A 12,760-nucleotide genomic window follows, 5' to 3' on the forward strand; every position below is an offset into this window, starting at 1 on the left:
AAAAAAAAGGTAACATGATACAAAAATACAATAAGGAACCAAAGAATAAGTGTTCAGAATAGATAAAATTATCAAAATAAAAATCAAAGTGAACATTTTCCTTAGTCGAGATATATAAGTTTGACTCAAGTATAAACAGAAGACATCTAATGCATAATTTCCTAAAATGCCTAAGGTAAAGTTGTTCCAAAAAGTGAGTTCATGGGAATCTCTAAGCATTTTCACATTCTCTGGGGCACTGCAGATCCTTTATAAAGAATGTGATTCTCCAAAAGCAGTCTTTCGAAAACTTCAACCAGCAAATACATTTTTCAGTAGTACAGCACTGCTATAACAATGGATGAGGGGATAGCGACACTAGAAGTTTATATAACTAATTACATTATTAATAAGGAGTTACGTGACTTAATATTACGTATTTAGTCTTAAGTTTAAAAAATAATAATTATCATGCAAATGGTAGCATGAGATTAGAGGACACCTTGAGAATTATTTTGAAGAAACATAAATGTCAAAATGAAATGCATTTTAATTAAATCTTTAGAAAGAAACCAGTATTTCTGATATTTTATATCCACATTTAATATAAATTTAAATAGTTATTTCATAATACTTGTATTAGATTAACAACCAAATAATCATCATATAAAACTAATATACTAAATAAAGGCATGATTTTCACAAACCTTCAAAATGATTTAAAATACTAAAATAGTCAAAAAATATTTCTTCATTAGTATCAGAAAAAGAGAATCAGCAATAGAAAAATATTTTTGAATTGCACCTAAAATAGTAAAGTGTGACATACCTGGGATTTCCCCTTAGGGCAGCATGATGTAGAGCATTAAATCCATTATTGTTTGTGATGGTAACATCTGCTCCAGCTTCCAAAAGAACTGCTAGGATATCATCACGTTTCTTACTTATCGCATCATGAAGAGGAGTATCACCTTCAGAATCCTTTAAGTTGAAGAGATTTTCATTAGTTCTTCAATTAATCAACTCATGTAACAGTAATACTCATACCAAATTGCTAAACAAACAGAAACAGAGACCATATCCAACAAATACCAATAAAAGAGCACTATCTGTGATAAATATAAAAATACAGGCAAAGACTGGGCATGCTGGCTCATGTCCGTAACCCTAGCCCTTTGGGAGGCTGAGGCGGGAGGATCCAGAGGCCAAGAGTTCAACACCAACCTAGGCAACATATCAAGACCGTGTCCCTACAAAAATTTTTTAAATTAGCCAAGTGTAGTGGTGTGTACCTATAGTCCTAGCTACTCAGGCTGAAGCAGAAGAATGGCTTGAGCCCAGAAGTTCAAGGCTGCAGTGTGCTGTGATCGTGTCACTGCACTCCAGCCAGGGTGACAGAGCGAGACTCTAGCTCCAAAAATTAAAAAAATAATAAAAAAAAAAAAATACAAGCAAGAAACACTGGTCACATTATAGTAAGGAAAGTCATACTCATATCTAGTTGGAAAACACCATAAACAAACAAACATGCTGAAGTTTCTTTTTTTTTTTTTTTGAGACAGAGTTTTGCTCTTTTGCCCAGGCTGGAGTGCAGCAGCATGATCTCAGCTCACTGCAACCTCCACCTTCCAGGTTCAAGCAATTCTCCTGCCTCAGCCTCCCAAGTAGCTGGGATTACAGGCTCCCAACACCAAGCCTGGCTAATTTCCGTATTCGTAGTAGAGACAGGGTTTCACCAAGTTGGCCTGGCTAGTCTAGAACTCCTGACCTCATGATCCACCCACCTCGGCCTCCCAAAGTGCTGGGATTGTAGGCATCAGCCACCGCTCCTGGCACATGCTGAGGCTTTACAAAGAAAAAAACAGAATAGAATAGAATAGAATAGAACAGAATAGAATAGAATAGAATAGAATAGGAATAGAGAGCCTCAAATATAACTAGTGACAAAAACTAATGAGGTGAAAAAGCAGAACTCCAAATTTAATAACTTTAAAATGATCTTAATCATTGTACTGTGAAATTCCATATCAAATCTACACCATAACAATGAAAGTCAGTGGTTTTCAACCTTGGCTTCTCATTAGAATCTGCTCGGGAGATCTTTTAAAATCTTTTATACAGAAAAAAAAAGAGAGAGAAAAAAATCTGATGTCTAGGCTCTTCACCATACTAAATCTCTAGAGGTAAGAGCGAGGCATTAGCAACTCTTCAAAGCTCCCCAGATGAATATATTGTGTAGTCACACGTGAGAATCATTAAACTAAGCATTTTCAAAGCGCAGGAAAGTGGCTAGTTAGCCAAAGGTAAAGCAACTATAAATGAAAATTTAGCAATCTCAGTCTACCATTTTTTAAGCTGCTTTTTACACTAATCAATTGACTTAGCAGTAAGTTTTTATTCATTAGCAGTCATGTATATACATGAATAATTTAGATTTCATTCATTTCATAGTTTCACAGATGCTATTCTAAGTCATATATAACCTAGCCTATAGCCTATATTACAGTTGCCAAATCCAGCTTTCCATTTGTTTTTTGTTTAATTACGTTTTACTAGACATGTTTCCTGCATGGTTTGTCTCCCCAGTGATTGTCCACAGGACTCTGAGAAGCTACAGGAATATGCAGGTCCACCAGACCCAGCTTCATCACCAATGCTGTAGAAAGAGACTACATCATGGGGCAGAGCCCTGTGCTCCCCTAAGTCATGTGGACAGAGCCTGGAAAAAATGATCTCCCAGGGTATTACACGTTGAAGCCACCTGTTTTTGTAAAATATTGGAACACTGCCACACCCATTCATTTATGTATTATCTATGGCTGCTTTCATTCTGCAATGACAGAATTAGATAGTTGTGGTAGAAGACAAATGAAAGCCTAAACTATTATCTGTGTCCATTACAGAAAATGTTTGCTAATCCCAGGAATATATTTAGCAACTTATCAACACTTTTAACACTGGTTATTTCTAAGTGATGAGCCTGCACTTTTCTGTATATTCAAGAGCATAAAGAATTCCTGCCAGGCATGATAGTTCACACCTGTAATCCCAGGACTCTGGGAGGTGGGAGCAGGAAGATTGCTTGAGCCCAGAAGTTTGAGACCAGCCTGGGTGACGGGGAGACCCCATTTCTACAAAAAATTAGGCAGGCATGGTGGCTCACACCTGTAGTCCCAGCTAACTTGGGAGGCTGAGGTGGGCCCTGAAAGTTGAGACTACAATGAGCCATGATCATGCCATTTGCTCTGGTCAACAGAGCAAGACCCTGTCTCAAAAAAAAAGAATTCCTAACCCAAGTTCAATCCAATCATCTACCTTCTATCCTCCTATATCTGGTGACACTAAAAATGTGTAGTGTTCAACCTGAAACGGGCTTCTGATATGACTGGAATACCCTGCAGGTCCCCAAATCCTTATCACTCTTCTCAATTACTCTTTCTCTACAACCCACACTCACACTCTCAACAGATGACCTTGTCTCCCATTTCAGACAAAAAAGGTCAGCAGGTATAAATTGCCCCTCCTTACCGATTAACACCCCCCAATTCTTCCCTCATCCTCCAATCCTGCCTCCCACTTACAAGGACATACCCCAGATCCCATCAGTTCCAAACCAGCTGCACTTCAGAAAGCTTAGTTTCTAGTAATTATCTAGCTGAACAAAATCTATTCTTTCAGTTCTTCTCAAGCCCTCATTCCCACTACTACTGTTCTTCTTTATTACTTCCCTGAGATCTATCCAATCCAGCAACCAATTCCTGGATGCTGTAAATTATCTAAACTGCAAGCAGCTTATGATTCTAACCACCGTCCCACTTTTTAAAAAGTCATTATTGAGTTTCCAATTGAAACAAATTATGTTTTACATATACAAATAGTGTTTCAGGGAATATTTTTATTTAAAAATATTATGTTGTTTCAAGACTATTCTGTTAAGGAACCTAAACGTTGGCAAATTAGTTTCAGGTCCTGTTTTATTTTGCTACAAAATTACTAAGTATAGAAACTTTAATCAGAGAGGTACACAAAAGACAAGTTGCTTAGTAACCAAACTAAGCAGATAATGAACACAGACTACATTTTCCATATATCTATGGTTTAATCTGGTTATAAAACTGTAGCTGGGATAATCAATTCTTAGGAACCACTGCTTCAAAAATTAGGTCCTACTGTAAATCAACTCTAAAATCCTATACATTTTCCAAAACAGAAAATCTCCGAAGACTACACTAATGACTATTCAAAGTCCCTAAGCTACAATAAAAGCTACAATTAAAATAATTTAAGTAGTTATGAAGTAACTATTATGAAATATGAACTGTTGAGGCTCACTGTCATGATCAATAAAGTTGAATCCATTCATAAGCTGATATTTTTACAAGGACGTCCCCATTCTCACTGCCCAATCTAAACCCAATCTATTGATTTTTCTAAAGCAAAAAAAAATAAAACAAACAAACAAACAAAATAGCTGAGGGACAGAGCCACACGCACAAAAAAAATAGCTGCCAATTTTGTAACATCTTATGCCTTTGGTATCATTTATGACCATACGAGAATGATAACAACGGAATGCTTACCATAGAACTTAATGTTTCCCTTTAATAGGATCCTACCAATACCTGCAGGATATATTTCTTTAAAGGATTTACCTGAAGACTGGGATGACAGCCAAAGTCCAATAAAGTCTTCACAACTTGAAGATGACCTTTATTGACAGCAATATGAAGTGGGGTCTGTCGGCGCTTGTTTCGAGCATTCAAATCAGCACTGCCTCGGTGTAGCACTTCTATAACAGCACCTTCATCTCCAAAAGCTGCATGGTGAACGGCTCTATCACCGTCTTTATCCTAAACATTAGCATTGAAATCTCAATTAGTGAATATTTTAGAAAGAAAAAAAACTTGACGCTGTAATAATACACCAAGAAGCAGATTAATTTGAGAAAAGGAAACATAGGATGGAACCAACAAAATAACTAGAACTTGGCCAGGCACAGTGGCTCATGCCTGTAATCCCAGGACTTTTAGAGGACAAGGCAGAAGGATGACTGGAGGCCAAGTAAATTGTACATTTGAATAAGATTTTCAACAAGACCAATCTGGGCAACATAGCAAGTTCTTGTTTTGTAAAGACAGTCAGGTATAGTGGCATCCACGTGTAGTCCTAGCTACCTGGGAGGCTGATGCAAGAGGATCACTTGAGCCCAGGAGTTTGAAGTTACAGTGAGCTATAATTGCACCACTGCACTCTGACCGGGGCAACAGAGTGAGACCCTGACTCTATAAAAAAAAATTTTTTAACCTACAAACCGACTTGAGTAGTGGTTACCTCCCAAAGATAAATGATAAACTTAGATCAAGATATCATATACATATTATATACATATATATCAAACAAAGTTATATTATCAATCTTTCAGCACTCCTCATTTATCAGCCATGATGCTAAGCCAACTTTTTTTGCCATTTAAACATTTTTACAAAGACTTTTTTTTTTTTTTTTTTTTTAAAGAATCAGGGTCCTGTTCTGTCACCCAGGCTGGAATGCAGTGGCACAGTCATAGCTCACTGCAGCCTTGTACATAGAAAGCACACTAAGATGAGTTGTGTGACTGAAAAAAAAAAAGAATGCCAAACAATGTGATCTGGATTGGCTTTAATGGGCAGCAACTTATCAACACTTTAACACTGGTTATTTCTAAGTGATGAGCATGCACTTTTCCGTATATTCAAGAACAGAAAAAATACATTAAATAACACCATTAAAAGATGAAAATGAAGCACAAACTACCAAAATTCCATGTATCAAAAATTCTAAAACTATTTCAGAAGACTCAAATTTTCCTCACCTCCTGTAACAGGCCTATCTCTGAAGAAATGAGAAGACTCAATTGCTTACATTTTTTGAAGTACTTTATAAAGGGGGAAAAAATGCCTGCACTGTGCAATGAAGGTAGTATACATAGTTTATACCAAAAAGTATGAAAAGAAGTCTCACTGCCTTGCCAGAAGCGATGGAAAAGGGTATTAGGTATAAGGGTACCGCATTTATTTGAATACTGCATCACAAATTCTGATACCCACCAAAACCATTTGTCTGTCCCTGTTACTGGTACTCTAAGACTTACTCCATCAAGAGCAGTGGTTTCTGGTTCTCAACACCACTGTGCCAGCCCCCGGTGGGCTCCCTAGTTTTGCAAGGGGTTTGACAATCCATATGGCACCCAGGATTAGCTAAATTACTTTTCAAAGATAACACAGATAAACACTGTTGTGATTAAATGCACTTAAATAGTTCATTAAAAACAATCACAGAATTCAAAGTAGTTTTTGGTCATATTTTCTCAAACAGATTAAATGTAAAAGCATTCATGCAGGAATCTACAACAGTTTGACAATCATTTATTGAAAAGGTAGGGAACTACAATTCAGGGATATTACTACCTTACTATATTTCCAGCTGAATCAGTTTTTATTCTCAATTTTGAGAGAGGAACTGGCAAACAACCACATGAAATATCTAAGATTCAACTCTTGTACCTTTTTCCTGGTGGTCTTGTGTTTGGTGGTCTTGCCTTAGGTTTTGGCACTCTCTCTCAACTCTTGTGCCGCTGAGAGGCATTACATTTAAACATGACAGAAAAACAAGTGTTTTACCCAAAAAAAAAAGTTTTTTAATAAGACATATATACAAATTAATCTCTCTAGTAACATAGAATTCAGAATCTTAGAGTTAAGATCTTCCCAACTTCCAGTCTTTCGTTTTTTTCTGTTACAGTTTTTAACCTTATTTTATAATTCACCTTCTGTTAAAAAAGTGAACATCAGGCCACTAACACTGAATAAAAACAGGAACTATTTATGAAGTACACCATACATTTATGGTTGTTAGAAAACCACTACTGAAACAACTTAATGCAGGTTCTGTCAATAATTTACATAAAAACAAACACCAAAGAATTACAAACTCTGATATATGTCAAAAGGAAAAAAAAACAATTTTTAAATTATGAAAAACACACATGCATATTAGAAAATTACAATTAAATACAAAATTAATTTACTTCCAAGTTTCTCTTCTAAATTAGAAAACTGCAGTTATAAATAAGACCTTAGCTTTTAAGTTATATTGCTTTCTTCTGAATTCATCTTAAGTACTCCAAATAAACCTAAAACACAGCTCATTTGCCTGTCCCTATTACTAGTACCAAAGAGAATTTTAAGAAACAAGGTTACAGCTGACCTCTACAAGACTATCTCAAAGAATCTGTAAAGGGCCTCAAATTAAATCTAAAACTGATCTTGTTTGTTTCTACTCTCTTGCCCTATTCTCTCTCCTCTCAATTTCCAAAACCTGCTCTTGTTTAGTATTGCCAATCTTAGCCGACAGAACTACAGGCCATATGGTCAACAAAATCAGTATCTGTAAGTCACAGTCAACTGCTTCCTCTCTGTGAGTCTCTATATGCAATAATCAAACTCTGCAGCTTTTACTTCTCAATCTATTCTCTCTTCTCCAACTCTACCACAAACTCATTCAGGCCATCATTCTGACTACCTGGACAATTACTACAACTCAACCTCCCTCCACTTTCTTATCCCACTCTATTCTTCACACCAAAGTCAGAATTCTCTCTGTAAAACACCAATTTTATGTTTAAACCTCTTCAATGTCTCTCTACTATGTACAAAACAAATGCCTGTTGAGCCCTATCTCTGTGAACCATTCCAGCCTCGCCTGCTGCCACAGTTCCCTCAGATAGCAGGCTCCAACTTACCAACTTATGGGATCCTGTGTATTTTCATACGCTACTACTCCCTAGACCTGGAATGCTCTTCGTTGCCCTCTTGGACTGGAAACTAGGTATCTTATAAAATTCAGCTCAGGCATCACTTCGCCTGTGAAATTTCCCCTGACTCTCACAAAATTTATTTCTGTTATACCATTTCTCACACTATAGCATAATTATTTGTTCTGAAGTCTTTTTTACTTGGCTGTGAGCTTCTTGGGGACTATGACTGTATGTTAGTCATCTTTATTTCCAGGAGCTAGCACAGTGCCTATTAACTAGTAAGAATAAAAATGGGTGTTGATTAAATAACCATTAAGATTTTTTAATATTTTTATTGCAGCAAAACATCCATAAAATTTACCATCTTAACCATTTTTAATGTACGATTCAGTGATATTAAGAACATTCATATCATTGTACAACCATCACCACCATCCATCTCCAGAACTCTTTTCATCTTGCAAAAAGTGAAACTCTATACCCATTAAAAACTGAAAAAACTGAAACTCTATATCCTATTCTTCCTTCCTACCCTAGTCTCTGGAAACCACCATACATTCTACTTTCTGTCCCCATGATTTTGACTGCTATCTATACTTCTTAGTGGAACCATACAGTATTTGTCTTTTTGTAATTGGCTCACTTCACTTAGAATAATGGCCTCAAGGATCATCCACATCTTATAGGGTCAGAATTTCCTTTCTTTTTAGATTTAATGATACACCATTATAAGCACGTACCACATTTTGCTCATCCATTCTTCTGTCAATGGATACTTGGGCTGCTTTCATGCTTTAGCTATTACGAATAATACTGCTATGAACACAGGTGAACAAATATCTCCTCAAGACTTCCTTTCCAGTCTTTGGGCTATATACTCAAAAGCAGAACTGCTGAATCATATTGTAATTCAATTTTTAATCTTTTGTGCAACTATCAAATTCTTATTTTATATTCCTATGAACAGCACAAAGAGTGCTAATTTCTCCACATCCTCCTGACATATTTTTTCTAGTTGTTTTAGTAACAGTCACCCTAATGGCTGTAAGGCAGTATCTCACTATGGTTTTGGTTTGTATTCCCCTAATAATTAGTGATGTTAAACATCTTTTCATGTGCTTACTTATCATTCATATATATTCTTTGCAGAAATGTCTATTCAACTAATTCAAGTCAAATGGAGTTTTTTAGGTTTTCTTGAGGTTGAGTTTTAAGAGTTCTATATATATTTGAGATTTTAATCTCTAATCAGATATATCACTTCAAAATTCTTCCATTTCATAGGCTGCCTTTTCTCTCTGTTGACAGACGTCCTTTGATACACGTAAGTTTTTAATTTTCATGAAGTCTAATTTGTCTATTTTTCTTTTGTTGCCTATACTTTTGGTGTCATATCCAAGAAATCACTGCCAGATACAATGCTGTGAGGTTTTTGCCCTGTTTTTCTTCAAAAAAAGGTTTACAGTTTTATATCTTACCTTTAATTCTCTCAGACATTTTGAATTAATTTTTGCATATAGTGTTAGGTAAGATTCCTACTTCATTCTTTTAATGTGAATATCCAGTTGCCCAAGCATCATTTGTTTAAAAGATTGCTCTTTTCCTATTAAATTGTCTTGGACCCCAAAAAAATCAACTGACCTTAAATGCAAAGGTTTATTTCTGAATTCTCAATTCTCTTCTATTGGTCTTTATTTCTACCTTTATGTCAGTAATACACTGCCTTGATTACTGTTGCCTTGTGGTAAGTCTTAAAAGTAGGAAGTGTGAGTCCTCCAACTTTTGTTCTTTCTCAAGACTGCTTTGGCTGTTTGGGGCTCTCTTGAGATTCCACATGAATTTTTGGAAAGATTTTTCTATTTCTGCAAGAAACACCTTTAGGATTTTGACAGAATTTCATTGAATATGTAGATCTCTCTGGGTAGCACTAACGTCTTAACAATACTAAATTTTCTAATCCATGAATATGGGAAGTAGTTCCAGCTGTTTGTCTTAATTTCTTTCAGCAATATTTTACAGTTTTCAATGTATAAGTCTTATCTCCTTGGTTAAGTTCATGCCTAAGTATTTTGTTCTTTTTGATGCTATTGTAAATGGTATTGTTTTCTCAGTTTCCTGAAAGGAAACATTGACTGTTAACAGACTGTTCAATTAACAGACCATACATCTGTGTTTTAACTTTGCATTCTGCTAAACTGCTAAATTCGTTCTAAAAGTTTTTTTTTTTTTTGTGAATTCTTTAGGTTTCCACATATAAGATCACTATAAACAGAGATAACTTTTATTTCCTTTCCAATTTGGATGTCTTTTCTTTTTCTTGCCTAACTGTTCTGGTCAACACTTCCAATTCTGTTGAATAGAAGTGATAAAAGCAGGTATCCTTGCCCTGTTCTTAGAAGAAAGTTTTCAGTCTTTCACCATTGAGTATGATGTTCATTTTGGGTTTTTCATATATGGCTTTTATTACATTGAGGTAGTTCCCTACTATTCCAAGTTTATTGAGTGGTTTTTTTTTTATCATGAAAGGGTGTTAAATTATGTCAAATGCTTTTTCTGATCATTGGAATGATCATGCAGTTTTTCCCCATGATTTTGTTAATGTGGTGTATTACATTAATTGATTTTCCTATGTTGAACCATCTTTAACATTCCAAGCATAAATCCCACTTGATCATGGTATATGATCCCTTTATCATGCTGCTGAATGTGGTTTACTAATATAAGGATTTTTGCACCAGTGTTCACATGGGATATTGGTCTGTAGTTTTCTTGCAGTGTCTTTTTCTGGCTTTGTACTGGTTTTGCTGGCTTTATAGAATGAGTTAGGAAGTCTTCTCTCCTCTCTAATTTGTTGGAAAAATTTGAGAAAGAATGATATTAGTTCTTTTTTAGATGTTTGGCAGAAATCCCCACTGAAACCATAAGGTCCAGGGCTTTTCTTTGTTGGGAAAATTTTAACTACTGATTCAATCTCCTCACCAGCTACAGATTTATTCAGGTTTCCTGTTTCGTCATGATTCTGTTTTGGCAGGTTTTGTGTTCTAGAAATTCAGCCATTTCATCTAGGTTATCCAATTTGTTGGCATACTGTTCGTAGTACTCTCTTATAATCCTTTTTATTTCTGTAGAATTAGTAGTAATGTACCCACTTTCATTTCTGATTTTGGTAATTTGAGTCTTTTTTCTTAGTCCATCTACCCAAAAAATTAGGGTTATCTGACAAAGTCTAGTCTTCTTCCCTACTATTAATCTCCATTTGAAGCAGTTTTTTATTAAATGATGAAACTACCCTAAATGTCCTTATAATTTAAGCATATTTTCGTACTGTGTTTGAAAACTCATAGTAAAGACACATTTTAAACAACTGATCTCCCATCCAAATCTCCATACCTTTACTATTACACTTCATCAGTGGGGTGAAAAAATAGAGTCCATGCAGATTGAAAATCAGCTCACCTATATCAACATACCTAAGATATTATAGCCCTTGATGTCTTTACTTATACATTAAGGAGGAAATAGAATGTAATCCTACTGAACTCAGTAGGTCAATATATGGAGAGAACAAACTTTCCAAAATAGCTCTTTGAGGTTTCCCTAAGAAAAAGAAATCAGAACAAAATGTAATCTTATCACATGTTCCAAAGGTATGCTATGTGCCAAATAATTGTTTGATAACAGCTTAAATCAACCAAAAACTCTGCAATAGTCATCTATACTATGGAGCAGCAACTTTTCTGTGAAGGGTCAGAAAGTAAATATTTTACTTTTTACTGCCATATGGTCTCTTATCAAAACTACGCAGGTACTTTATTCTGTCATACTACAGGAGCCACAGACAGGGCTGTGCTGTGTTTCAACACTACTTTACAATACAGATGGAGGGCTGCATTTGACCTGTGAGCTGTAGTTTGCAGACCCTGATCTATACTCTCTTGAGTCTACTTCCTAATGCAGATGGAAAAAATGACAGGTTACCAAATGAGATAACTAGAGAACAAAATACATTATTTCCTTTATTATTCTGCTAACTCCAAAACTTTTAATAAAATTAGATTTTAAAAAATTAATTATTACCATTTTTAGGTGTAATAAAGGTGATAAACTTTTTAAAATAACCCTTATGGTTTAGGACACATATTAAATATTTACTGATGAAATAATATGGTATCTATCTAGATCTGCTTCAAAATAATTCAGTAGGGGGAATGGAAGGAAAGGTGTATAGATAAAATAAAACTGGCAATGACTATTAATTGAAGTGGGGTGATGGGTACATAAGATTCACTATACTAGTCTCTCTACTTTTTTATATGTTTAAATTTCTAATGATAAAAATAAAAAACATATCACTTTATAAACAAGCTGGCAAATTATGAATGACAAATCTAAGTACGTTTGCAAAATAAAGTAACTATTTTCTCCGCTTCAGCACCACTGACATTTAAAGCCAGATCACTGTTGTGAGAGCTGTCCTGAGCACTGCAGGACATTCAATAGCATCCTTGGCTTCTATCCTCTAGACGTTGGTTGTACCTCGTCAACCCACCCACTTGTAACAATTAAAAATGCCTCCGGACAGTTCCAAACGTCCCTTGTGGAATCTGAATGCCCCCAGCTAAGAATCAATATATTAAACAAACTATATAGCTGTTTAACAGGCAACGTTAATTCTTATATCCTAAAAAAATGAGACGTTGATGAACTTTTGTTTTAGTCTTGAGGTGTAGTCTTGTTTAAGATAGGGTCTCACTCCGGTCACCCAGGCTGGAGTGCAGTGGTGTGATTTCAGCTCACCGCAGCCTGGGCTTCCTGGGCTCAGGTGATTCTCCTACCTCAGCCTCCCAAGTAGATGAGACTATAGCTGTGTACCAGCACACCTGGCTAATATTTTGTATTTTTAGTAGAGAAGGGGTTTAGCCATGTTGCCTAGGTTGGTTCTGAACTCTTAGGATCAAGCAATTCACCCACCTCAGACTCCCAAAG

General features: G+C 35.7%; 1 protein-coding gene and 1 non-coding gene across 2 annotated transcripts in view; both read right to left on the bottom strand.

Annotated features, from left to right (window-relative positions):
• MIB1 (MIB E3 ubiquitin protein ligase 1) overlaps positions 1 to 12,760 on the bottom strand; it is a 135,012-nt gene that overhangs the window by 48,907 nt on the left and 73,345 nt on the right. Inside the window, exons 11-12 of the mRNA XM_017498804.2 lie at positions 4,632 to 4,829; positions 809 to 960 (exon numbers count right to left, since the gene is read on the bottom strand). Coding sequence (XP_017354293.1) covers positions 809 to 960; positions 4,632 to 4,829 — 350 coding nt within the window. The remainder of the gene's footprint in view (positions 1 to 808; positions 961 to 4,631; positions 4,830 to 12,760) is intronic.
• Positions 2,536 to 2,734, bottom strand: LOC119467161. Its single transcript, XR_005195693.1, has one exon. It is a non-coding gene; the product is annotated as a small nucleolar RNA SNORA73 family (small nucleolar RNA).

This window comes from Cebus imitator, unplaced genomic scaffold (assembly GCF_001604975.1).
Source record: "Cebus imitator isolate Cc_AM_T3 unplaced genomic scaffold, Cebus_imitator-1.0 Scaffold12, whole genome shotgun sequence".
Classification (NCBI taxonomy): domain Eukaryota; kingdom Metazoa; phylum Chordata; class Mammalia; order Primates; family Cebidae; genus Cebus; species Cebus imitator.